This window comes from Tetranychus urticae, chromosome 2, assembly GCF_039701765.1.
Source record: "Tetranychus urticae isolate SD_2017Ah chromosome 2, NJAU_TeUrti_SD_1.0, whole genome shotgun sequence".
Lineage (NCBI taxonomy): Eukaryota > Metazoa > Arthropoda > Arachnida > Trombidiformes > Tetranychidae > Tetranychus > Tetranychus urticae.
In genome coordinates this window covers 6,310,798-6,338,174 of record NC_142959.1, presented here as the reverse complement: position 1 = coordinate 6,338,174, position 27,377 = coordinate 6,310,798, and the positions used below count along the sequence as shown (strand labels likewise).

General features: G+C 32.9%; 4 protein-coding genes across 12 annotated transcripts; 2 read left to right on the top strand and 2 right to left on the bottom strand.

Moving 5' to 3' along the window:
• The first annotated feature begins 930 nt into the window (after window positions 1-930).
• On the top strand, window positions 931-12,591 carry LOC107366204 (prestin). 7 transcript variants are annotated; one of them, XM_089266953.1, is made up of 6 exons: window positions 931-1,119; window positions 2,351-2,691; window positions 2,753-5,640; window positions 8,432-8,842; window positions 10,093-10,436; window positions 10,523-12,591. In XM_089266953.1, exons 3-6 carry the CDS (start codon window positions 5,172-5,174, stop codon window positions 11,789-11,791), a joined length of 2,493 nt encoding a protein of 830 aa, XP_089123079.1. In that variant the 5' UTR covers window positions 931-1,119; window positions 2,351-2,691; window positions 2,753-5,171; the 3' UTR covers window positions 11,792-12,591. The 7 variants fall into 7 exon arrangements, with proteins under 7 accessions (XP_089123079.1, XP_089123078.1, XP_089123080.1 ...); XM_089266952.1 differs by having other exon boundaries at window positions 963-1,119; window positions 2,351-5,640; XM_089266954.1 differs by lacking the exon at window positions 931-1,119 and having other exon boundaries at window positions 2,173-3,632; window positions 3,784-5,640.
• LOC112539295 (uncharacterized) lies at window positions 12,536-14,676 on the bottom strand. The gene is made up of 4 exons (XM_025161707.2): window positions 14,285-14,676; window positions 13,928-13,972; window positions 13,771-13,839; window positions 12,536-13,620 (listed from the first exon to the last, which is right to left on the bottom strand). The coding sequence occupies exons 1-4, from the start codon at window positions 14,346-14,348 to the stop codon at window positions 13,094-13,096; spliced, it is 705 nt and encodes a 234-aa protein (XP_025017475.2). The 5' UTR covers window positions 14,349-14,676; the 3' UTR covers window positions 12,536-13,093.
• A 977-nt stretch (window positions 14,677-15,653) lies between these two features.
• On the bottom strand, window positions 15,654-21,660 carry LOC107366184 (cytoplasmic polyadenylation element-binding protein 2). Its single transcript, XM_015933765.3, has 2 exons — window positions 20,711-21,660; window positions 15,654-19,183 (listed from the first exon to the last, which is right to left on the bottom strand). Exons 1-2 carry the CDS (start codon window positions 21,423-21,425, stop codon window positions 18,237-18,239), a joined length of 1,662 nt encoding a protein of 553 aa, XP_015789251.1. The 5' UTR covers window positions 21,426-21,660; the 3' UTR covers window positions 15,654-18,236.
• Window positions 21,624-27,073, top strand: LOC107366183 (G protein-activated inward rectifier potassium channel 4-like). Of its 3 annotated transcripts, XM_089266956.1 has the most exons (5): window positions 21,674-21,959; window positions 22,110-22,209; window positions 22,296-22,422; window positions 22,503-23,797; window positions 24,222-27,073. In XM_089266956.1, the coding sequence occupies exon 5, from the start codon at window positions 24,413-24,415 to the stop codon at window positions 26,378-26,380; it is 1,968 nt and encodes a 655-aa protein (XP_089123082.1). In that variant the 5' UTR covers window positions 21,674-21,959; window positions 22,110-22,209; window positions 22,296-22,422; window positions 22,503-23,797; window positions 24,222-24,412; the 3' UTR covers window positions 26,381-27,073. The 3 variants fall into 3 exon arrangements, with proteins under 3 accessions (XP_089123081.1, XP_089123082.1, XP_089123083.1); XM_089266955.1 differs by having other exon boundaries at window positions 21,624-22,209; XM_089266957.1 differs by lacking the exons at window positions 21,674-21,959; window positions 22,110-22,209; window positions 22,296-22,422; window positions 22,503-23,797 and adding an exon at window positions 23,843-24,018.
• Window positions 27,074-27,377: the final 304 nt, after the last annotated feature.

Below are 27,377 nucleotides of genomic sequence, written 5' to 3'. Positions count from 1 at the left end.
CAGTGTAACTTTTCATATTCACTACTGTATTTCTGGAGATTTTTCCACATAAATTCATGGGTTCGGTCTACTTTGATGGAAATTGAATCTTTGATCCTAATTGAGTATCTTTTGTTTCCAAAGGCTTAGAGAATCAAAGTCAACTCAGTGATACTCGGAGCTTTTTTAATACATTTCATTCACCAATTACTGGCAGTTGGTGATGTGGGAGGTTGAATCTGAGATTAATCATCGATAAAAACTAATAGATTCATTGATAAACTGTAATCACTTTCAATAAAATTCATAAGGTTCTATCTTTGCTTTTATGCAAAACATTAGCTTGGACTGTTTCTTGACAATATTTGCTCTTAATATTTTACTCTTGACTTTATATCTTTATATTGATTTACAAACAAACATTCAAAATATTTCCTTAAAACAAGCTAACATCTGTTGTCCTCTAAAATTTCAATTTTGGGTATTTGCACCAGATTTTAGGTACGAACCTTCTAGTACAGCTGAAAGCCCCAAGTACCAGTCTTTTTTATTAGCACTTTCATATTCAGCTGTAAATTGTGTCGCTTATTTTAATCAATTTAGTCCAATTTAACCCAAAACCAGTAGTTCATCTATTTATGTTGTTAGGTGACTAAATAGTCTTCTCGGATCATTAGTACAATTGAGTTGAACAATCAAATGATTGGAAACAATCGTAAGTGTTTATTGTATTTAAATCTTAACTTGCATTGTTTTACATTTAACACAGCAATTGGTAACTTTCCAGTCAAATATGAATTGATAATAATTAACCCATCTTTTAACGCTAAACATAAATTGTTATTCAATCTAATTATCCACATTAACAATGGCGTTTTTCATCCTTTTATCACTCACTGATCCAAATCCAGCTGACTTTCATTGTATATGATTGATTAACATTTTCCAGGTACTCTGTCAATTTAATTATTAACTTTTCCATTGATCAAACAAGTGCAATTTATTTACTCATTTGTGATTATTTGTTCAATATCATTGAATATAAATTAGTTATGACAATCAATTAAATGTCAATGTACATTAGAAACATTTCAATTTCATCTTTTGATAAACTCTTGCAGTTTCCGAACAGCTCAGCAGGTAAGCTCAGCTCAATTAATCCAATTATCTAGATTAAAATTAAGCCTTTTCATTGAATCAGCCGATATTCAGATATTCCCAAATCACATCATTTGACATTGAAAAAATTCCAAGCAAATGAATTTCTTAGAATTGAAAAAATCACATTTACTTCATGTGTATCAATGAGTTCAGAGCATAGTCCAGATTGAGCTTAAAGATGATCTTAATCATGAAGCTAAAAAGATGTAATAATGTTGGATTGCTAGGGTTTTTCATTCCTATCAGACCTTCATGTAAAAATGTAATATTTGAAGGTTCTCATGAAGTGAATGTGTTAATTCATATTTGTTTTTGTGTTGAAAATTGATAGTAAAGAGATATTTTTGAAAAAATTGAATGTTTTGTTGCATTCTGATATTGATTTGTATCTCATTCTGGGATTTTTTCAGTGTGATTGGTATTTCCTAGTCAACTTTATCAACCGGGATTAACATTGAATAATCCAGTCATTTTGAGTAAAATGGTGAAATGGATTGATATTTATTTCATAATTTAATGGTTAAGCTAAGATCAATCCAAATTAATGATTATACCATTTGCTGATGATTTATTGATTAGATATCAATTGTCATGAAACACGACAAATATCAATGCCTGTTCAACTTCAAGGTTGCCTTTTTGTGTCTCTCATTGATCGAGGAACAGTCATAAATGCAAACAAATCTAGTTAATCATAACAATTAATTACTAAACAATGTTGTGTACAAGATAATGTTCAATTGTCAACAGTAAATAAATGAACCTAAAAACAGGTTAAAAACAGGTTAACGAATATGTTGAGAGAAATTGCGAGAAACCCAAAATTATTGAGATTCTCAATTTAATTGCTTTCTACCTAATTTTAACCAAGATTAACTTCGATTATCCTTGATTTTCTGTCTTAATCGCATCTTTAACCGAAAGTTGAAGGTTAATTAGTCTTGATCTAGCTCCAAAATTTGCAATTTAAGATTTGAAGGTTAGCCTTCCACTGATCATGCTTGGGATCCCATTGGGTTAGTTTGGGTTCAATTTTACCTCTGTTTACATGTTTTCTGGTTACCTTTCTTTTAGTGTGTTTAAGTTCCGTATTTTTTATAATTTATTTCAATAACAGTCAAACTTTTCAATTATTTTTATGATCAGCGTTAAATTGTCTAACATATTTAATGTAATTTGCTAATTGTTTTTGTGTATTTACGGGTTACAGCCAAGGAATCATGTAAAGAAGGAGAAGACTTTGTTGCTGTTTCTTTTTGTGACAATATGTATATGTTAAGTCTTGAAATGGTTTACTTCACCCTGATAGCTGATTATTTTCAAGTGTGCCGACTTGATTCTCTTATTTAATTGATTTCCATCCAGCTTATTCAACAATCATATCTATTTTTTGCCTATCACAATGTTTTTTGTCCATAATCTTGATCTAATCCACACACAAAGTCTATCAAACGATCATCAAAAGCTCGCTTTCTTTCGTGTATATCGACAAACAAAAAGCCACAACAACTATTAGCGAATATGTTATCTATCATAAAAAATATAATAATGGTAATTATATGATACTATTTAATATTTAATGGTTACCCTTAGACCTTTCACCTTTTTACAGTGTTACCAGTTATTAAACCATTTTGGAGAACCGTGCTTTTTTTTACTGTTACTGGTTTTGTTTCATACAAAAAAGCTTGAAAAAATAGTTTTTTTCCGCAGTTACCATTTCAAATAAACAGTCACCTTTAATCTTCCCCATTAAATATTGTGAGAAATAAACTATTAACTGTTATTAATCATTTCAATAATAATTTTCTGTTAACAATATTAATTACTATGTACACATGATCTGACGATTTCCTTGCCACATTTTTTTTGTTGCTTTTGTTGGTGAAAGATAATATTTTTGCAAAAGATTGAACTCAATGATATAACAAACCTTTTTGTTTTTGCCTTAACCTTTCAAATATTATAGATTTACCATGAATACCTGTAAATCTTACCTTTTATTTTGTTATTAATATTTTGTAATTGTGTCTAGTAAAACTAATTATTTGGCTTAATTGCACTTGTTATATAAAGATTTGGAGAGAGGAAAGACAAAAACTGTTAAACTTGAAACTGCGACATTCAACCTAATGAGTCAAACCTTCATTGCGGAGGGAAAAAAAGAGGGAAAGTCTGTTAACAAGTGAATCATTGCCATTGTCTGTTGGTACCAAACGATCTACCAGAAATAACCAGAAAAAGCAAATGTTTCAAGTTTTTATGTAATCTAACCGTCAAATTGTTATTGATTATTTTGTATATTTGTTTCAATTCGACAACAACACTATCATCATCACCACCATGTTTATCTTCAATAAAAAGGAATGTTCCAAGCAATCTAGGAAAAATAATTATCTGCCACCATATAGTTCACCATCAATTTGAATCTGTTTTTTTCTCTCCAATAAACAACCATATTTTCATCTTTACCCCTTTTTTATTGGAATCTGGTGCGTATTTTCTACATCAACAGTAGCCTTCCAGAGTTCATCGTTTGTGTGTTTCTTGTATCAATCAGATCTACTGATCAATGACCTCTATCTAATTGTTGTGAACCATTTCTACTTGAAGCTAACAATTATCTTTCACTTTTACTTGAAGATACAAAAAATAGCAACAAACAAACAATCTTAATAACTGGGCAACCAGGTTTTTCTTCACACTCACACACAACAAAACTGCATGTTTATATTGACTGATAAATTCATTTAATTGGGTTACAATTAGCGGAACACCATTTTTATTAAACCACTGAATCCCTCATCATTATCATCATTATCGCAAGCTAATGGGAGGAATATTAGTGGCTTACAGCGAAAAAAGAAACGAAAATAAAATTTAATTCCAACTGAACATTATATATTCAATGTACAACCGAGCTTGCGGATGATTTCAGATTCAACTTCAAGTACAAAGTCAGTGATGGAAAAGATTAGACCTGTTAATGGAAATTATTTGTCATTTGTGAGGTGCTAAAATGATGGAGAAATACCTGAAACAAGCAAACAAACAAAATCGTCATCAACAATTGATCTCTCTTACCTCTATGGATTTCAATCTAAATCACTAATCTATTTTAATTTTGTGTCCTGATTTTCCCTGGTTCATTGTAAGAGAAAATATATTCTCATCGTCATTTTACTCATCGATGCTGCTCTTGTCACAGTCTAGTCACAAAAGCAAATCACCAAACAATCCAATCTTTACCATTAAGCCAAAATCAAAGATTCCTACATTGATAATCCCTATTATACCAAATCTACTATTTTCCATTGAATTTGTTCGACCGATTTGGGTGTCTTACATTCTGTAAAATCACACGTTGTCACTGATTCTGTAATTTTTCTGACTTATCTAATTGTCCTTCTCCTCCTTCCTAGTCTCTCCAATCTCTAATCTTCCTAGTCATCCTCTTTCTCTTATCTTTAGTTTTCTGGAGTCTTAATGATCAGTAGTTTTCCAAACAATCGAGAAAAATACAGAAATCAGAATTACAAGAGAGGATTAACTACATCAACTACGGACAAGGCTAACCTTTCCCAGCCCCTTTATTATCCCACCCTTTCTGTTCTCATTGTCTCTCTCTCTCTCCTGCATTCATCATCTCTGAACATCTTTCTCATCCATGTTAAATCACTTTCAATCAATCCTCATCTGAGGTAACATTCGACTTAATTTGACTTCGCATTTCATAGACTTGCCCTTCTCGTATATAAATACTGAATCAAAAAGACTCTATTTTTCCTTCCTCCTCCCACTGATCATCTCCACACTTGACAATTAGATATAGTTATTTTAAATTCACCGTCCCATTGAGTGACTAAAATACAAACAAACCTAATTTAGTAAATTAAGGTATCAAAGACAGATTCAACATAAATCAAAGATATATTTAAACGCTAACTGGAAAGCAAATTAGTCAGATTTGTTTTGCTTTTTGTTTTTCCTGTTCTTCACCTTTTCCTTTTTGTACAAAAACCTGGAAAATTATGAAAAATTCAAGTAATAATAGCTCAGCCAGTAAAAAGAGTGTTGTCGTTAATGTTGATGTAAACGACGATTTCATCGATTCTGAATCTTGTAAATTTAATATTGACTTGGATAGTCCCAATTTCATCTTACCCTCAACTCCATCAAGTGTTAATACGGATGAAGGAGATCTGACATTTGTTAAAAGCTATGGAGCTCTTGACCAACCTTGCTTCATTGATGGTATTTTGACAGACCAACCTCAAAACTCCGTTCATCCTCACGACAATTACAAAGTTGCTCAACAAATTGGCCATCGACACAATTCTCAACCCTCCAAATTTCACCAAAACGGCTTTTACGATGAAGATCTTCACCTGCACCAGCCTCACCAATCCTCGGTGGTTCCTTATTCAGTTGCAAGTGAAACCGGGAAAAGAGCTTATGTCAATGTTGGTTTTCAAATGGCTGATGAGGAAAGATCATCAAGTAAGCAGATTTCAATTAAATCACAACAATCAACTTCTCTCTCTCTTTTACCTTCTCTCCTCTCAATCCAATCCAGTCTCAAGTCATCCTTATCACCAGGTTTCCCAGTCTCTTATCCATATCAAACCTTTTGCAATTGCTATCATTACTATCCCGTGATGCACCGATTCTTTCACCGTTCAGTTGGTGAATGATTCTTAAGTCATTTTTTGAAAAAAAATATGCTCATAGATTTAAATCTATCTAGAACAATGACTATCTAGAGCCATAATGTTATTAATGATAATTTTTCCATGCTAGACTGTGTGTTCCAAATAACGAAAGTAGTCACATTGGCTTGATTACATTCCATGATCTACTCTGGATTAAACTGCTCAAAATTTAAGGTTAAACTAATGTTAAATGTTTTCATTGCATTTCTAACCAGTAGGTTATAATGTCATGGTGATGTTTACAATAAATGTTCATAAATTTGCCACAAATTCTAGCCATACAATTATCTAATTCACTGTGATTGAAAGTCACAAGATGCAGTGTTTGACATTTTTTGGAAACTTTCCCATTTCAATCTTTTCATTTCTTTTTTGCTTTTGTTTTTTTTCATACTTCAACATCATTTCAACATGATGAGTTCCTATTAAATGCACAATGATATCAAAATATTATTTGAAACCTGAACAACGCCAGAAATTTACAAAGAAAATGAACCAAAAAATCAATCAAAATGTCAAACATTATCTTATTACTTTGCACAGTGAAATATTAAATTGTTATACCATTTACATTGATTTGCAATTGTGATTTTCTCGATTAATCTTATTTTTCGGGTTGATTTGCATTAGTTAATCAACCTTACTTGCATCAGTTCATCGGTAACATGTTAACTAACCGTTGATAATCAATTGATAATCTTTAGCAATTCATCTCCATTATCGTTGGACTATGTAACTGTAGGATATTTACCAATTATTTTATTGTGTTATTATTTGGAACTGAATTACTTTTAATATCTAGCAATAAGAGTTATTTTAACCATTTATTTTCACCCAAATATTTGTCAAATAATAAGATTCCCTTTGAAAACATTATTAATTCCAGAAATCAATCTGTTATCAATCAACTTTCTCTAGACTGATCAATCTATTGATGAACATAACTTGATTTAATTGCGTCTCAGATCAAATGAAGCTCTTCTTTGTATTATCAATCAATCATTTGCTTATTGATTCAATTAGCAAAGACCAGCGATCAGCTAATCACTATTTTTTGATGAATATCTTTATTGTTATTGAAAATTGCTGGTTAATTTGCATGATTACTTTGTTGACAGTCGACTGTTCATTTCAATCTATCATTTTATGGATCAAAGCTGTTGCCAAGATAAATTAGCAATGATATCATTGTTACAGATAATCATAATCTTGAATCGATTGTTGAAAGAAAGATTGTAATCATCGGACCAGTTGAGTGTTGAATTAACAATAGCATTCAATTATCCATTTGATTGTATCAATTTTGATTATCTTTTCATATCACCGATTAAATATCATTTACCTGGGAAAAATCAGAGATAAGAAAAAATTTGCTCATAAATAATCAAAGCAACTAAATCTGAGACAATTTTCATATCAAATATATTCAACACTTATATCCAAGATTAACGACTTGACCAATATTAGCAATTTAACCCAAGAAAATGTAAATCTAATAACAAGTCCAGCTGTGTGAAAGCCCATTGTCCATTTACTTAGGCATCTAATCCTCATGTTAACCAGTTTCAATATTTACGCCTTTTATTGCAATTTATGAGGAAAAAAGGGTCAACAATTAATTTATTATCAGATTAGATTGTTAATTGCGTTTATTAACGGTGAAACAAGGAGTGAAATGATTTAGGTTGAAGACCAATGACAACATCAACAATTGATTAGATTAGTAAGGAAGAAAAAATTCATTTTTTGCTTTTAACTTGTTTGATTTTGATTAATATTGGCGTGATTAACACACAACATCTTCAACTTCAATCTAATCATTCCCAATATTGTCTTCACTTTTCTAAGGTAAACTCATCATCATCTCACCTCCTCCTCGACTCTCCTCTTGCCGATTCCCAATCATGCGTTTGTGTGTTTGAGACTTTGTTTTTAATACTGGTGTTTTTGTGTGCTTTTTCAAGACTCTCAATGTGACACCTTATTTAAAGTAATCAAACTAAATGAAAATACATCCAAACCATTTTACATCAATTCTGTGATTCAAGTAATACAATAATGGTCAATTCATTTACATCATGGGTAGAACATCGAGTTGATTTGGAAAAATCAAGTCTAAAGCCATTCATTGATTTCGATGCCGACGATTACCCAAGTAAATGTATTTCAATTTGCATTTAATTTTAACTTACCTTTAACCTTTCACTTTAATTTTGCAATCAAAATTACCTTTCTTCTGTTACTTCTTCATCTTCATCTTTACATCCTTGTTTGCCTGGATTACCTGTTTCAATTCAACTCTTCCGGGATTCATTGTGTTGATATTGTGTGACAGTTTTGTCTCAAAAGAAGATATGGGAAGAAGAAGATAAAACGTGATCACAATGTGACTCTCACTCTCTCTCTCTATTGCTTCCACTCTTTTTTTCATCATCTTCCCGCCATCATTATCATCCTCTTACAGACTTTCTTTCTCATTTTATCCTGACTTTTTTTTATCAACTTGTTTAACACTTTCAATTCTTGAACTCTTTTCATTCATGCTTACTAATTGCTTTTATTTTATCTTTATTTTATAGATAATCTTGCCAAACACAATTCGGATAAATCTAGCCATGGACAAATTTTACCCTCTCGTGATCCTGTCCGATGGGTTGACCTAGAAACTCGCTATGGAAAGGTTCCCTTTAAACGTCAAATGAGTACAACAGTCTATCTAACTCGTAATGCTGGTTCCTGTTGTTCACATAATACCTTACTTAACCTGTTTGCCAGTTTATTTCCCATTTTTTCCTGGCTCAGATCCTATGATGTTAAAAGTGATCTGGTTAATGATATATTTGCTGGTATCACGGCAGCCGCACTTCACTTACCACAAGGCATGGCCTATGGACTATTAGCTGGTGTTGCACCCATCAATGGGCTTTACGTGTCCTTTTTCCCGGTCATTATATATGCTATAATGGGAACTTCAAGACATGCTTCGGTTGGTGAGTTATTTACAAATACATGAACGTGTTTATAAAATGATATTGACCAGCAGTCAACATATGTTTAGTCGTGGAAAGAAAAATCGTTTCAATATTTGGTCAGCTATCATTGTCTTAGCTTTTTACCCTGTCCAGACTAACATTGAAAAATGAGTAAAAGATGGAATGACAATTTCCCTGAGGAACGCCATGCTAGCGAACGAAATTTAAACGAATTTTTTGTTAGGCGTTTTATCATTCTGTTTGAAACTAAATGGTGGTAGCTTACCCATGTTGAAACTGTCAATGAATTCACCTTTGTCGAGTACATTAATATTTATTGTTACTCTTGATTATGCTACTGGTTTAGTCTGGTTCATTAAGAGATGAATTTTTTTATCATAATTCACCATTTTATCATTTCAACAGTCATTTCCCATCAAAAATTGAGACTTGTCAAAGTTAATCGTTTCTAGAAAGCTTGGTATTTAATCTGCAATTACGATGGATTTTACTCAATTAGCAATTATGATTGAATAGCTAGAAAAAATTCAATCACATTTACGATTTAGTTTGCTTTCACTAATCTCAACTGACATATTAAACAAGTAAAAGTAGAAATTATTTCAATGTTCAGAAATCCGGCAAATCGTATTAATTAAATTATAATTAATTTTGCAACATTTTAATTCTTTATAATTATCATTTCTCATTCTGAATCCGTCTCAAGTTTCAATTTACCTTGAATATCCCTTGCCTTGATATTGATGCTCCAAAATTATTGATTCAATATTCAACGAAGGTTTGCCAAGAAATTTTTACACCGGTATTAATGGCAAAGTTAATCAAGGTTGATTTAGTTTAATATTATATATTTTACTTCCTAGTGAAGCCTTGAGCATCACCAATAAAACCAATTTAATGATGAAAAAATAAAACAATAGCGGACATAAATTACGGTTAAGCAAATTAAAAGATTCATTAGCGATTCATCCAGAGCTTAATCAATCAATCCATTGATATTTTCATTTTATGCAACACTCTAATCATTATTCTAATCACTCTTAATCAGCTAATTACAAATATAAATTCATATCTACTTCATAGACGCAATCTTTTAATATAACCCTTGAACTGTCTGAGGATGAAATGACTGATAAAAATATCTCAGATCACAAGAATTTTTCACAAAGATCATAATGATTACATTATCATTAAAATTACATGATTGTTAAAATGATTATCTAATTTATTTCTCCTTTCTTTAACAGGTACATTTGCAATCGCCAGTATTATGACTCGTAATGCAATGAATAAACTTGGTGTCCCACCTGGAACTATATCAGTAGGAAATAGAACGATAAACCATGATTATATAGATCATTTCCCTCCGTACACAAGTCTAGAAGTAGCCACAGCACTTTGTTTTGTAGCTGGAATCATCCGTCTAGTAATGGGTTGTCTTCGACTCGGAATCATCTCAGTTCTCTTATCTGATCAATCAGTTTCAGCCTTTTCAACGGGAGCAGCCATTCATGTCGCTACAAGTCAAATTGCTGACTTGTTTGGTTGGAAATCACCTCGAACAGTCAGTGGGCCCTTTAAATTAGTCCATGTAAGCAACTGTGATAACTTTGAATCATTTGTTTTTCAAATCCTTGTCACCAGAGAAATTAATTTTCCTCTTTTATCATTTCACAGATTTGGATTGACTTGTTTAATGCTGCAAGTACAACCAATTGGGTAACAACATCCCTATCAATTACCGTGGTCATTATTTTGGTTGTTTATAAAGAGCTCATCGATGAACCCTTGAAGAGAAAATTTCACCTTCCAGTTTCCGTTCCAGTCGATTTACTCATTCTCATCTCAAGTACAGCTTTATCATACTTTACACAGATGAACTTAAATTACGGGGTTCGCATTATGGGAAACATACCTAAAGGTTTACCCTCCATAACTACTCCAAACCTTGATCTTTCAGTTAAATTGTTGCCCGATGGTTTTGCCGTTGCAATGGTAACTTATGCCATTGGTTTATCATTGGGTAAAATATTTGCCAAAAAACATCGATACCAAATCCGTCCAAGTCAAGAGCTACTTGCTTTAGGGGCTGCCGATTTAGTTTCCTCCTTTTTCGCCTGTTATCCGTGTTCAGCATCGCTCTCACGAACCCCAGTACAAGAAAATGCTGGTGCTCGAACTCAATTAACAGCCCTAATATCTTCAGCAATCATGCTTCTTATCCTTCTCTTCTTGGGGCCGTTATTTTTTTACTTACCCAAATGTGTCCTTTCTTGTATCATTTTGGTGGCTCTTAAAAATATGCTCTTACAAATTGGTGATATAAAACAAATTTTTTCCGTTTCTCGTCTGGAAGGAATTTGCTATCTAATTACATTTTTGTCCACCGTTTTACTTGATGTGGATCTTGGCCTTATTGTGGGTGTTTTGGTGGCCATTTTGATGGCTTTGATTCGCTTCATGGCTCCAAATGTCAGTTTATTGGGTCAACTGCCAAACACAGAGATTTATGTAGAGAAAAATTATTTCCAACAAGCTGTTGAACTTGATGGAATCAAAATATTCCGATTCTCATCGGCCTTATTTTTTCTTAACACGGAAACTTTTAGAGAAAATTTGTTCAAATTTTGCTTCGATTGTACCTATTTCGAGCTTATGGAAGCAGATGATGCAACTCGTAAATTTATTTTAGGTAAAACAAAAGCTGTTATTATCGATTGTTCAACAATCTCCTACGTTGATTCGCCTGGTGTTGAAATGATTTTGGAGATTTTCAATGGATTACGTGATATTAGAGTTCGATGTTATCTTGCATCTTGTCCAGCCATTGTCCTATCAATGTTGGAACGAACTCGCTTTACTGAAAGGATAACAGCCAAAAGATCGCCTATTTTCCCAACAACTCATGATGCAGTTATTGCTGAATCCCTATCAGCTCCATTATGATTACATTTTTATCCTTAGTAATTAACCAATTGAATTTTTTGGCCGCACATTCGAACCAGTTAACCTGTTTTATCAAATTTAAAGTGATTATCAAAAGATGAAAAAAATAAAGCAAAATTTTATTCTGATTCGCAACAAAAAATGGCTACAAGTCAACTTTTAATCGCAACTGTCCACATTACCAATCTGATTGTATTTATGAATTTGGGTCTTATTTTTTAACCAACTCTCAATTTTTCAAAGACATTTTAATTGTGTTGGAATGATTCCCGTTCACATGTATGTGTACAAAGAAACCTGATCAAACTGTGATCTGATGAATTTTAAACCTAATCGTTGAACGGTTAAAAGTTAATCCATTTTATTTGGTGGTTCAGTGCTGTTCCATTGTCCATAAAGAAGACTTTAATCGATGTAATTAATCAATTGGATCAAAGATGATCACATAATTACCAAAGTGCTCAAAACTGTCTTCCGTCTTAACCTTCATTTTTCTCCATGTCCCCTGTTTTCACTCCTAATCCTTGTGTTAAACATCCAGAAACTCATCAACAGTTACCTTCCTTTTTATTGTCACCTTTATTTTGGTTTCAGTTTGAATAGTCATTCATCAATTTACTCTTATTTTTCTCTTTTTTAAAACTGGACCAATATGAGGTATAATGAAATGAAAACTCATTGGAAATCTCATTCAGAGATGATATCATACATATTCAACACTAATGAAATATCAAAGCAAGCAAATTAGAAAAAAATTATGTATTATAATTAAATTAATATTTGTTTCTTACAACATAAAATGTGCGTAAAAAACCCTTTTTTTGCAAACAAGAGTCGGAAGATATTATTTCATTAGATAGCTAAAAAAATGTCGCTTCAATTGTATTTTTGAAATAAGATTGGTGAGATTTAGATGCATGAGTAAATGGTGAATTGAAATTTGTTTACATCGTGAATGATTAACAATGAGGGTTGGCGATGATCAATGAATGGTGATGGTTAATGGCAATTAACAATGAAGACAGAAATTATATGGAAAGCTGTGAAATGAAGTGAGTCTTTCAAAAATGAGAATTAACTGATCACCAGTTGAACCATTGAATAATTGTCTTTTGCTGTTTAAAATGGTTTACGTGATTAGTTAAATTAATTGTTGTACATTTAGAGCTGCAAACTTGCGAAGTAAAACTTTCACCTCAATAATCTGAGTTACATCTTTTAACGATAGACGATAATCGAAGTGGCAAATGAGTGTGTCTTCAAAAAAAACAGAAACACTAAATTATGTAAATGGTCATTTGATTAACCCCAAATCTGTGGACGCATCATACTAGCAGCTGCTCGCCAACTAGACGTTCCCGACGTACTTGGCCAACCAGTTGCAGTTGAACTCATCATTTTACTAGTCATTGGAACCGGTATTGGTATATATTGTACTTGGCCCATCGATGAACCTCCACATCCACCACCACAACCACTACCTCCACCACTCATTCCCCAGCCATTGCCACCTCCACCTCCTCCAGAACATCCACAGCCTCCGCCACTATTGCCACCACCACCACCACCCCAACCTCCACCACCGCCACCGCCACCACTCATTCCCCAGCCTCCTCCACCACCGCCACTCATGCCCCATCCTCCACCACCACCACCGCCGCCTCCCCAGCCTCCGCCACTATCACCGCCTTTACCTCCACCACCACCACCAATGATGATTATGGTTGGTCCTCCACCGCCTTTTCCTTTGCCTCCTTTACCTTTTCCTTTGCTTCCTTTTTTATCTCCATCATCATCACTCCCACCGTCATACACCATCATTGGCATGCCTTGAATTGAAATGAAACAATTAGATTATCAAATTTTCAGAGGTGAATCAAATGATCAATCAAGCAGCCAAACAATTCCTGATATAATCTGATACATTTTACTTGTTAACAAAAGTTGCTTGATTGATTAATTGTTTAATCATGACTAACCTCCTCCTCCACCGCCCCAACCAGATCCACCGCCTCCACCTCCCCAGCCTGATCCGCCGCCTCCCATTCCTGTGAATACAAATTAAACGTTAAAATCTTCATGGAAATATACAAACAAATGGAGCCTCAAGACAGGAGATATTTTCAATGCTCTTACCGCCTCCGATAATAATGATATCACCGCCACCGCCACCTTTTTCACCTTTAAAACACGATAGAAATAAAAAATAACGTTAGAATAGGAAAGGACACAATTTACAAATTAAAAACAACAATCAAGATGCAATTAGAAGCAACAAAAGTAGCGGCAAAATTTGTTGGAACAGGTAAATCCGATATTTCTCCCTGGCTGAATAAACATTCATAATTCTCATAACTACTCCTTGTTAATCAGTAAACACAATTATTTCACTAAATGTTTAGCAATGGGAAACAATCACAGTTAATCTTGAGACCACTTTTGATCACTTCAACATCTTGTTGCTGCCATTGAATTGACAATTAAATGAATCACCTCCAGTTGCATATCCTATGGCACAAGTAGTTATAATCACCAAAATACTCCAAATTGTTTTCATTATAAATCATTAGCAATAGTAATTGACAAATTATCCGAAAAAAAATACCGAAGACAAATTCTGGTTGAAAAAAATGGGTAAATAAATTAACTAATATAAGAAGTAAAATTGTTAAATAGCGAGATGTTCATCATAACCATAATCTGTATGAGCATCAACCACAATCTAAAGTGTAAATTGAAATTGTAATTGTAACCAGACGCGAAAAAAAATTAAATCATAATCAACATAATCATTGAGACAAAGATTGAATGTTTAAAGACATTTTGTGTGAAAACCATTGTCAAAGAGCAACTCCTTTCTCAGGTTGAATACAATATATGTCATTCATTTGATTTTAAACATGAACCCATGACTCGCCCTATTAATTGAATTAGTATGATTATTAAATTGTGATACAACAATACAAAGAAACCAACAAACACAGTCTTCTGATCAGACAAAATATAATAACACCACCAACTACGATATATTGAAATTAAAGTAGCAAAAATGATTCAAGTAATACAATAAGAAGCGATTAAGGTAACCAAAAAAGGTTGATAATACCAATTCATTGATCCAATTATTAACTAAACAGTTTTGTGTATCGTTTAAAAATTAAGTTCAAACGACAATTAAAAATATTAAAATCAGCAATTGTTGTTGTTGTTGAACAGTTGTTATAGTCGACAAATTATTAATCACAAAAAGCGTGTTGTTATACCCATCGAAACGGGTGACAAGCTTATCAACCAGGATTGAATTATTTGATACAGTAATACAATTAATGCAAGATAAAGGAATTAACTAGGATGACAAAAGATGATCAGGTCAAAGTGTAAGATTAACTTACCATAAATTGTCATTATAAATCCCAAACACTTAAATGGTTGCATACAAATTGTAAATCAAGGGTAAATTGTATTTTCTGGTTGCACCTTTTTACCGTTAAAGTGCAGATCCAGCAATCTTCAAACTTCATTATTTATCATTGTAATTGTAATCAGTTGATTGGCGTCCATTTGTTGTCTATTACTTGAAAAACAGAGACAAATAAAGCTGGTTAAACCAGAAATAACCCAAATCACGTCTAAAGATGAACCAGAAAAATAAAGCTAAAACATCTGTTAGACTCTTACCAGATTTACCCAAAGCTTACTTTGACTTCAATTTAACCAGAATCTATGATGATTTAGATGTTGATTAAAATGTAAATTAAAATACCGATGAGGTTGGACGAAATGATAATCATTGATTGTTGATGCAAATTGACTTTTACTCTTGACCAAAGGATGAAGATATAAATAAAAGGTGAAACAGTTGTTTTACAATTACATTAATTTAATTAAAACTACAAAATCCAATTGATTTTCACAAAATTTTCATGTTTTTTTTTGGTGATTTTAAATTTGATTGTTATACTAATAATATCAATAGTAGTAATAATAGTAGCAATAATGATTTGGGTTGTACAATATGAAAACCAGAAAAAAGGGACAGAAAAAGGAAACAAGTGTAAACTGAAAAGGGTTGTTGATAATGTTACATTGGATTGAAAAATTAAAATGATTTTTTCATTTTTGAAATAAATCAATTAAATAGCTTAATAATTTATCCATTTTTGTCGTTTTATTACACAAAAGCAATCAGACAATTTAATAAAAATTGTGATCTCAATGTAATGTAAGTCTGTGTAAGTTGTGTGTGTAAAGCTAACATACCAAAACATGGTTTGCTTTTGTGTATTTCAATGTGATTATTGGTGAATTGAGTGTAAAAAAACAAAAAATAGTTTGATTAATTGTTGTAGATTAATTGAATTGATTTTTGATTCTAAACATCAGATATTTAAATTAATTTTTTCCTTGCTTTCACTTTCTTTCTCTCGCTATAAAGACATTGGGACGGGAATCGGGTTAATTGATGTTGTTGTTGGTTACAATCAATACAATCAGTACAAGCAAGAGTTAACAGTTGTGACAATTAAAGGTTGGATTGGGTTTTAAAAATTGGCTTTAAAAATTGGGTTTGAAACATAAAAAGATGACCAGAAAAAGGATTAAGCTCGTAACAATTAAACTCAAGTGATAAACGCAAGGTTGATTAAGATTAAACCAAAATAATTGAGCCTTTCTTGATTAACCTTGGTTTAACTGTACATTTAGATTATTAATTGTTCATTAATCTAGTGATTAGAAACATTAATTGCTAATTCATTTTTGGTTTGTCGCATGAAAATGAAAAAGGGAAAACAATTTACATAAAATCAGCTGAAAACAGAAGGTACAAAATGAAGACAATTCAGATTCAACTCTTTCCACATTATTTTCGGGTTAATCAGCAAGTTGATTGATTGTGATTAACCCAGTGATTTAAATTTTGGGTTAAACATACAAAAAAAAAGAGAAACATTGTTTTACATTGAAAGAAACAATGAATCTGTAAAAAGTAAATCAACTTTACAAACAAAAGATGAAAAGCGTTTCTTGTTTTTGTCTTTAAATCATGATTATTTTCAACACCAATTCAGGTTTATCTTTATACTTTTGCCAGAATTGAAAAATTGTATTCAAATGATTCAAATTATTGATTATATCAAGAGACTAATATTGTTTATTAATATATATCTATATGTGAATATTAATAATCATAATCTAAGGCAATAACAAAAATGATAAAAGTCAATTTACTTTTACAGTCTTTTAATGTCATTACTATTATATGTGTATAAGTTAGATCACTGTATTGGAGGTATTCATGGATAAGAAGCGGACCCCTTGGGGTCGAGAATCTTACCAATGAATGTCTCCAATGCAGTGATCTAACTCAAACTTATACCAGTTTTAAACTGTATTAATGCATTCAAAAAAACAATGACTCTCCTATAAAAAAGTGGTATAAATGCAATTAGACTTGAATTATTTAAACGTGATCATAATCATAATATAATAGTAACTTTAAGGTAAAAGTAAATAGCAATATAAAATGTTCAAAATAATATTTTGTTAAGGTTTGTATGTTTGATTAGGTTTGGGTTTGGGTTTGGGTTTTTTAGGTTGTTTTATCGTCAGATTTATTTCACAAAAGCCCGGCAGAGGAGAGAGAAACAAACGAAAGTAATAATTATAAGAAGTGCAATTTGATGATGATGAAGATGATGGGACAAGATTGCAGTTTAAAAAACACAGACTTTGCTAGATAATGATAATCAGGGCTTTTCACATTTTATGCCTTTCGTCTATCTTATGTAAGTGCTTTTAGGCATAAAAGATAAACCTAAGAAAAGTCCATTGATTTTCAATGGGAAAAATTATCATCAAAATTGGTCAAAAAAGGCGTCTATCTTTTAATCAGGACAGATTAAGGTTGATAAAATTGAAAAAAGAAAGGGAAAAGAAAGGGAAAAGATAGACATAGGCATAAAATTTATGCCTTTTTGATTAGAAAAATGACTCTATGCCTTTTGAAAAGCCCTGATGATAATCAACGAGAGAGATCCATTGCAATTGGCGAGTTTCTAAGTCTGTCAAAGAGATGAACCCAAAAAAAAAGATGAACATAGAAGCGGATGAATGCGATGATTAGGATGAGAGAAAAAAAATGATCAGGATGATGAAGATAATGATGATTATGATCAAGATGATGATTAGAACGGCAAAAATGGTTTCACCTCAAATGGAGATCACAAATGACTGTATAAAACGACTATTGAATTTCACCCTAAATTGCATCTACAGTCTTTCCACACTTATTTTGACAAAAAAAAACAGCACCGTCTATTATATTGCCAATAGTACGACGAGAGTACTATTTAAATTATCCTAGCACTATTTATGCTAGGGCTAGAGTTTCGATTTCAATAGATGGCTCTGATGTTTTGTCAAATGAGTGTGGAAAGACTGTAATTTAACACCATCGAAATGGTATTGCTCTGGGCCGATCTGCACCTTCTTTGACTAGGGGCTTGTGAAATTCCCTTCCTTGGCGTGAATGAATAGTTGTCCAACAATGTTCACAATAATATTGAAGACAAGTTACGTTGGCGCAAAAGAAAGGGGCAAATTTACCACCGCACCGAGCTCCTTGACATTCATCACAAATTTGATCATCCAGAACATAGGGTTTAACTTCAACCCTTTTCTCAATGTCACCGTGTTGTAGTTGAACAAATCGAGCGCTTATTGCAGCAATGTAGCTTTGCTGGTTAGAGAAAGCTACCCGACCTGCTCCTTTAGGATATTTCAATTCAGGATCGGTATCAATTCCAGCGTAACAAACTCCCCCATAGAGACGATCCATAATCATGGCAAGTTCAACAGCTTTCAATGGTCGTGGAACTCCGCCAACAAAAACTGTCTTCCTTGGATCCAAAGGCATTGATGCATCTAACACAAAATCAGCATCACTCAATCTCCAAGGACGTATTTGCACCGGTTTATCTTTTATGGTGGGACTTGATACACACAGGTACAATTTGTCATCCTCATTAATACAAGCATCAATCAATGCTTGAACAGATGATTCATCTTGAAATAAAAGGAAAGCATAACCTTTAGGTGGAAAGTATGATTTACTTTCAGCCTTGTGTGGCCAATCAACAACCAACGGACCAAATCGACGGAAACTTGCAGTTATTTCTTCTTCATCGATGTCTGGCGGTAAACCACCAACAAACACTTTACGAGAAAATCGTTCACCGGCTTCAGCTCCAACCGAACTTGAATCAAGAAGTGAATGATTATCTGCATCGAGACCAGTAAAGAAAGGTGATTTTCCTCGACGCCGGCCAAGATTGCGAGCTCTGAAGACTTTACGTGCTCCAACAAAATCATCATATCCAGAGAAAGATGTTGCTGAAACGATAGAAAAAAAAATTCCGTGAGAAGAGTGCAGAAAAAAACAAATGATTCTATTATGATGGATTAGTGTGATGATGATTAGAAGAAAAAAACGGTGAAAAAACACAAGTTTTAACCTGAATATTGTTGACAATTACGTGAAAAGGTTGCCAAGTTGTGGTTAAATGCAACACCAGAAATAGTTTACTTGAAATAGCTTATTCTAGATGTTTTTTTTGTTTAAAAACTGTTAAACAAGTTGCCATTTTAAACACATGTGTGTTTATGAAAATTATTTCATGAACATGGAAAATTTGATGATGGAAAGAAAGGCCATTTCTCAAGCTTGATTCATCAAAGTGTATTAACAAATTTCTATAAGGTAAAAGCTGATTGAGCTAAGAATGAATGGAAGAAAGTTGGAAATGTTTGCAAAGTTTACACACACAAATTTTTTGGCAGTTAACAAATTGAAGAGTGAAAGTAAGAAATGCATGCTTTTTTTATTACGTAAATATCTTAAATCATAAGATATACACTATTTAAAACAGGAGAGTTAAGTCAAACATTGAATGGCCCAAAAGCAGTAGCAGTTACTATAAATACCTGAAGGTCATAATTCAATTTTTAAACTGATGAACAAAACTATGACAAGATCGGGAAAAGGAGGAAAGATGATCCCCAAAAGCGGAAAAAAAATTATCTATATAAATCCGTAATGAAACAAAATATTCATAAAAAGTGAATGTGCTTTGAAAATTGATAAAAGTTTGAATGAATTATCTGAAAAGTTGAAGTCGAAATTTTGAAAACGAATTTAAGAAACATGAATTTGGAAAAATGTTGGTGATGCTTTCTATAATGGAAAATAATAATCGTAAATAAATCACTTGGATAATAGATTTTGATTGCCAATTTTGCCGATAATTGCAAGACTAACTTTTCAACTGTTAGTACAAATATTCACTCAGTCTCTTTGGAGAATAAATTATCCAGTAAATAGATTTAGGTTTCTTCCGGTAATCAACTGAGAATATTAACAGTCCAGCAGGAAAAAAATGAGATTGAGTTGAATCTGTTACAATTTGGTTAACGAATTGTGAAAACAGAAGCTGAAAATTGGGTTTAAAAATTGAAAGTAGCTCTTTATTTTCGGGCGTACGGAAAAAAATACGGAAAATGATTGATCTTGAAATCGTTAATACACTTCAAGTTAGTCTTTTGTCTCAAATGAAGGAATGAATGAGCAAAAGCGACTGTCCGCGAAGAATCTATATATAGAAGGTGAGTAGTTGTCAACAATTTACTTTCTACACGAGAATGAGATGAAAAATAGGAAAGAGAAAGTCAGAGAAGATAGAGAAAAGGAAGAAAGAGAGAAGAGAGGTGAAAGAGGAAGAGAAAGAGAGAGGAGAAAGAATGAGATGTTACTTAATAAAACATGTTCTTCTCTTTTTCTCTCCTTTACTTGTTTACTGTCTGCAAGTTGATAAAATAAAATTAATGCTAATCATTTTTGACTTGCTATTTTGTTTTACATACCTTTGAAATGATCTTGACTTTCTCCAGATGCATTGCGCATTATCTCAAGAAGTTGTTGCTCTAAAGGATAACGAAGGTTATCTAGAGGGTTACTCGAACCATTGCCCATTGCCCCGGCCATTGAAGATGATATCATAGATTGTTGACTCATGTTTGGAGTTGATTTTTTCATAGGTGAAATTACATGAAAATTTGGCACTGGTTTCTTGGTATGTCCTCCTAACGGATTACTCAAACTGCTCCATGGATTAGAATTAACAAGGGCTTGACTAGCACGTGATGACCATTGATTAGATACGGTGTTACCGGTATATGGACCGTTCCAGGCTACGTTAGGATAAGACTTGAAAAGACTAGAAGAGGATGCTGAGCTAACTGATCCTCCGGCAAGATCAGATCCTGTCAAGGCTTGCTGTTGTAATTGTGGTGGTGAAGTTGGTTGAACTGAAAGTGAACCTAGTACCCCTGGTCCTCCTTGTAGACTAGATCCAGTAGCTTCGGCTAAGGGTTGTTGTTGTTGTTGCTGCTGCTGTTGCTGTTGCTGTTGAGATGCTTGAAGCTGCGCCTGAGGTGAACCTCCGGATGATGATGATGTTGATGATGATGATGATTCTCCTTGTTGAACAGATCCAGAGGCTCCAGAAATTGATTGTTGTTGTTGTTGAATTGAAACTTGAGGTGATCCTTGCTGCTGGTGATCCTGGCTATAACTCATCTTAAAAAAACGAACACACTTTACTTTTAAAAATTAATTAATTTAATTGACAAGATATTTATATTTTTTAGGACTAATTCACCATTTATTTTATTCACCAGCAACTCAGTTTTCAGTTTCAGGATGAGAAATAAGAGTTGGCCGTTAGAGGTAGCCACTCAGTTAGTTACTGTAACCAAGGAACAGAGTACTAGGGGGAAACCAAGAAATAAAAAACAGTAAAGTTCCGTAAACATTCAGATGTAATTCACCAAACTGGAAATAACTTTTCTCATGCTATTCTCACTAAAATTACAGTTACCTACATTTTTTAAATCAGTGTTTAATCATAACGGTTAACATCTTCAATAATCAACCTGAATCCATCAGCTGATTAAGTGATAAAAATCATCTCGTACAAATAAACCAGAAAATAATGGATGAATGAACCGATTAAGATTCATCTTTTGAAACAATATGATGAATTTTGAAATATCGAAACTTCTTTTCTTGATATTCAGTGAACAAAATAGTTTTGGTTAAACTTAATGACTGGTAATTAATATTGACTCACTCATGAAAATTTAGTATTTTAAATCCACAAATTCAAGCGTTTTTGATCAAAACACCATCGTTGTTTGTCAACATTATAATTATTTATCTTCAAAGATTATCGGTAACAATTAATTTATACTACGTTTTTAGCCTGCCAACTCTCAAGTCGACAACAAATCAGGATTACCATTTAATATTGAAGGCAATAACAAACGAGAGCTTAAAGATTTGAAACAAAATAAAATGTCTTGTGAGTACAAGAAAGATATCTTGACGTAACCAATTTAACTATGATAGATAATCAATTCCCAATTCTATTCATTGGTTTGTTGACAGAACTTTCATAGCTATGGAAGCATGGAATGAAATTATTTCTAAACCAAACCAGGAAAGTTGAATTCCCTGACGCTCGTCAATGCACAGACTATGAAAATGAACGTTTGAAGAATGACCTGATATACAAGTAAGTTTACCTTTAATTTCTTTTCCCATAAATTTTCAACTATATTAAAACAATTTTCGTACTTTTCAATATTTTCACAGATCTCGGTGGCCTGAGTAAACGTAGAGCAAAAAAGGATGAAATGATTCGCGTTTTATTAATGGCTTTCAAAGTTAAAACTGGCCAAGCTACCATTAATTCAGATTTCATTATTTCTGAACTCCATTATCAACAGAAATCAAATAATCTCAACATGAATGGCATTATTTTTCATTGTCAGCTTCATCGAATACCAAAGATCCAAATATACAAAGGGAATCAACATCTATTATTCAACATCAGGGAAAGATTTGATTCTAATAATCAAGATTGCTCAAATATCCAGTAAAATTTTCTCCAACTCAGCTGACTGCTATATTGCATTGATAGCATGATTAAAGCTATCTTTAATTGTGGTAAACCAATTAATCTAAATCGTTCAAAATAAAGGCTAGCAATTTGAAACCATTCATTGTGCCTATAATCACAAGAAAATTATTATATTAATAGAGCGATATTACTTAATTTTAATGGTCAACATACGCCGTCTGATTACAATTGGATTGGGATGATCACAATCATAATAAGCAACTAATTATGGATCTGTTTAAGCAAGAATACTGAGAGAAATACTCAAGAAATGAATTTTATTATTTAAATATTGTACGATCAAAGGACTATTAGCTCTGCAATTTGTTAATCAATCCATTTTCCTCAAGATACCAGATTTTTTCCAAATGTTAGCAATCCCAAACTATAATTACATGACAGACTCCAACAGCCTGAAGATGATTTTAATTGACCAATTAATCAAATCGTTTTGAACAGTAAATTTGATTGTTTAAAAAAGTGTTGAAATGCAATTGACTATGTAATTGTAATTACAGTTTTGAGTTTGAATAAATTGAAATGAAAAACCTGACCTGGACTTGATGACAACTTAAACTGTAACCTTTTTTTTCAATTTTCATAAATTGTCTGAACTGTAATAGACATCAATAATCAACTTTATGCTACATTGCAAAATCAATCTATTTTTTTACCTTTATCAAGTTTATCAAATCAAAATAATTTAAATTGCTACCAATAAATTATGAAACTGGTTTTTAATCAACGGCATATTCAACTGTCGTTTTAAAGTAAAACCTTTTTTGTGTGTTCAATTGATAATAATTACTGATTTAACTTTAACTATCCTTCAATTGGTAATGTGAAATCATTTTGACAAAAAAATCAATTATCAATTGACTTGGAAATTATGTTTACCAACAAAATATAAGCAAAAATGATCAATTACTTACCTTTGTTGACCTTATTTTGCTCTCTTCGGATTTTCAATTGAATCTTTTCCATCAAAGTAAGTAAATTATGTTCAATAATTATCCTTGATTGACTAGAAAGTGTGAATAAAAGTTGAAACTTATCATCATCATTCAACATAATCTGAATCGTTTAACAAGAAACACCAATTTGAAGACAAACGATTGACTGTGTCTTTTGTAGTTAGCCGTGAAATCAACTTCATCATAAACAACAAACTATCAAGTACAAAGCAATCAAGATTGTAGAGTAGAGAGAGTAAGATGAAGATGATTATTATTGTTATTATTATTATTATGATGATGATAATGATGAGAGCCTAGACCAGTGAGCGAGATACTCACTGAAAAATTAGCTCTCAAACTTGAAAGCGTTCTCATCAGCACTTTTATTTACTACCTCAACTGGCTTGACTCGTTCTCATAACGTCTCTATGTATGTCTCTTCCATATTAACTTTAGGGCCATCTTGTTGATCTTTACCCAAATAACGGACCCATCTGTGGTCCAATTGGTCTAGCGTTTTAAATTGTATCAACTGTTGTCCACTGGTTATTGATTAACTGGAGATATCATTGGTTTGTTAACTGATCACTTTGCTCGTCCATTTATTTTGGTTTGTTTGCAACTCGGATTACACAAAAGGCTAACCAATGGATCAAGATTGCGCTTGGAAAGGTTTATTACCAACTTCAACTGATTCTCTTTATCCAACCAATCCAATGGCCATTGTTGACGTTGATGATGAACATTCAATTGAACCAGATTACCACTTAACGCCTGTCCATGAACCTGTCGAAGATGAGCCTAAATATGTTGTTAAACGTAACCGTGGTTCCACTGCTACATATCACCAACAGTCGAGTCCACCTTCATCAACCTCTACTCCACCATCTCAAACAACGTTACCAGCAAATCCTTCCATAAGATCAACCACAACAACCCCTGTTACTATGATTGATCCCAGTTATACCAATTACTCGTCATCCGATAAAGCAACGTTTATACCATGTAATGGAAGTGGCGTTGGTGCCGATGAAAGTAATGGCAGTGCAAAAAGTGATCGTTTTGACTTGGACAATGGTGGGACTACTAACACTGTTGGATCACTTCCTACCCTTGGATCAAGTAACCATTCAGCTTACAAGTGTGGTAAACAAACTAAAATATTTCCCGGTCGTATACGTAAACGTGTTGTCCTTAAAAATGGGTCCGTTAATCTGTCCAAAGAGCATGTTGAAAAGCGTAGTCAACGCTATCTTCAAGACACTTTTACTACCATGGTTGATATTCAATGGCGCTGGAATCTCTTGGTCTTCTCTATGGGCTTTCTTCTTAGTTGGCTTGGGTTTGCAGTTGTATGGTACTTTATAGCTTACGCTCACGGTGATCTTGAGAGTGAAATGGTTAACCAAATTAGTGCTGAACCTAATCCTAATGTTAATAATCTTAATAATAACAATGACAATAATAGTGTTAGTAACTCTATTAAACCTTGTGTTCAAGGAGTTGATTCGTTTACCTCAGCTTTTTTGTTTTCCATTGAAACTCAACACACCATTGGCTATGGAAGTCGTTTACCAACCACCGAATGTCCTGAAGCCCTACTTGCAATATGCGTTCAAGCCATTACTGGAGTGATGATACAATGTTTTGTGGTTGGTTTTGTGTTTGCCAAACTGTCTAGGCCCAAGAAACGGTCACAAACGTTAATGTTTAGTCGATCATCTGTGATTACCCTTCGTGATGGTAAACTGTGTCTCATGTTTCGCGTTGGTGATGTCCGTAATCGTTCTCACATCATTGGATGTACCATTTCAGCCTTGGTAATTAATCGAAAGGTTACCCTGGAAGGTGAAGTGATACCCTTTTATCACAACAATTTAAAGGTTCGCTTTGACAACTCTGACTCCAACGTATTCCTAGTCTGGCCAGCAACAATTGTCCATGAAGTAGATATTTATAGTCCATTTTATGCTTTGTCAGCTGATGAATTGGCACGAGAAAAGTTTGAGATTGTGGTAATTTTAGAGGGAACCATTGAATCGACTGGTCAATCAATACAAGCAAGAACCTCTTACCTTCCTTGTGAAATACTGTGGGGTCATCGATTTGAATCCATGGTAGCCTACAGACGGGACACGGGTCAATATCGAGTTGATTATTCCAAATTTAACAACACTTATGAGATTGAGACACCAACTTGTTCAGCCAAAACCTATTACGAGTACCAACGGTTTATCCAGTGTTCATCAGCTGCTCTTGGTGTGGTTGGACGAGGAGAGGGTATAGTAACAGGTGGCGGTGGTGGTGGTGGAGGTAGTAGTGTTGCCTTACCTATTGGCTCCGAGTCAGTAGGCTATCATCACAATCCATATTATAATCACCAATCTTCACATCATCACCATGCCACTTCTTCAACTAAATATAATGGACCAGTTACCACGGGAAACTTATCATCTTGTCTTTCAACTCGGGAAATTGTCGATGAAGATGTAATGGTGATGATGATGAAAACCCATTCTGGTGACTCTGGACTGGGACATGGAAGTTATGGGTTGCTTCCTTACTTTAAAGGCCCAATACGTTTAGTCTCAAAAGACACCGAAGTGGCTGATTAATAATAACTAATTGTATGTCTTTCGTTTCTCCTATTTTTTTGCATTTTTGTTTAACTTAGTTAATGATATATATGAAATAACCTTATAAGCCTTGTTGATTTTAATTATGCATAATCATAATATAATAATATAAAAATATTGGAAGAGTAGAGATCCAGTGGAAAGTGATGATGAATCTTGATGGATATGGTCATTGTTTTTAAATTTACAAAATGCTTTTTTTAATGTCTCGCTACAATCTGTGATGTTTTTGAAACAATCTGTTTCAAATTCAATGTTCAACTTTGTGATCTTTTTAACCCAAACCATTTTAATCAATGCTCTAATCAATAAGGTTTAATTTTATTGTTAACAATCAATTGATATGAGTAAACCTTCCCTATTCACAATTACCCTCAATTTTCTCGTCACTTGATTTGTAATGTTTAAATATGCTTTGCTATTCATCTTTTTTTTTACTTATTAGTTTAACCACAATTACTGTACAATATGACATCTTCATCATCATCAAAATCATCATTATCATCATCATCTCTGTCATCCATGAACATTATGATGCCGACTTAAACAATTTACATATTATCAACCGGATGAATTTGTTGATTAAAAAATGTCCATTTATATCAATTAAAGGCTAATTAGTGTCGACTTTTTGACTCAAAGCATAATAAACAGAATTAGTTTTTATCACAATCAACTAAACTAACGATAACAACTCATCTTAATCGTGATTCCATAGAATCTATCAATTCTCTATTTTAAAGTATCTTTATCATTATAACAGTTTCAATGATGATTATTGGTGCAATTAACTGATAACATTAAACAGTTTACATGTTACTGTTATCTTATTTGTAAGTGATTCCAATCAAGCTTTAAAATTCAAGTGAAGAATCAAATTCAATAGATTGGTGGTTATTTGACGGAATCACTAATTCACAATTTACCAGCAAAAGTAACATTTGTTTCAATCAATCTATCTTAATTGATTGTTTTT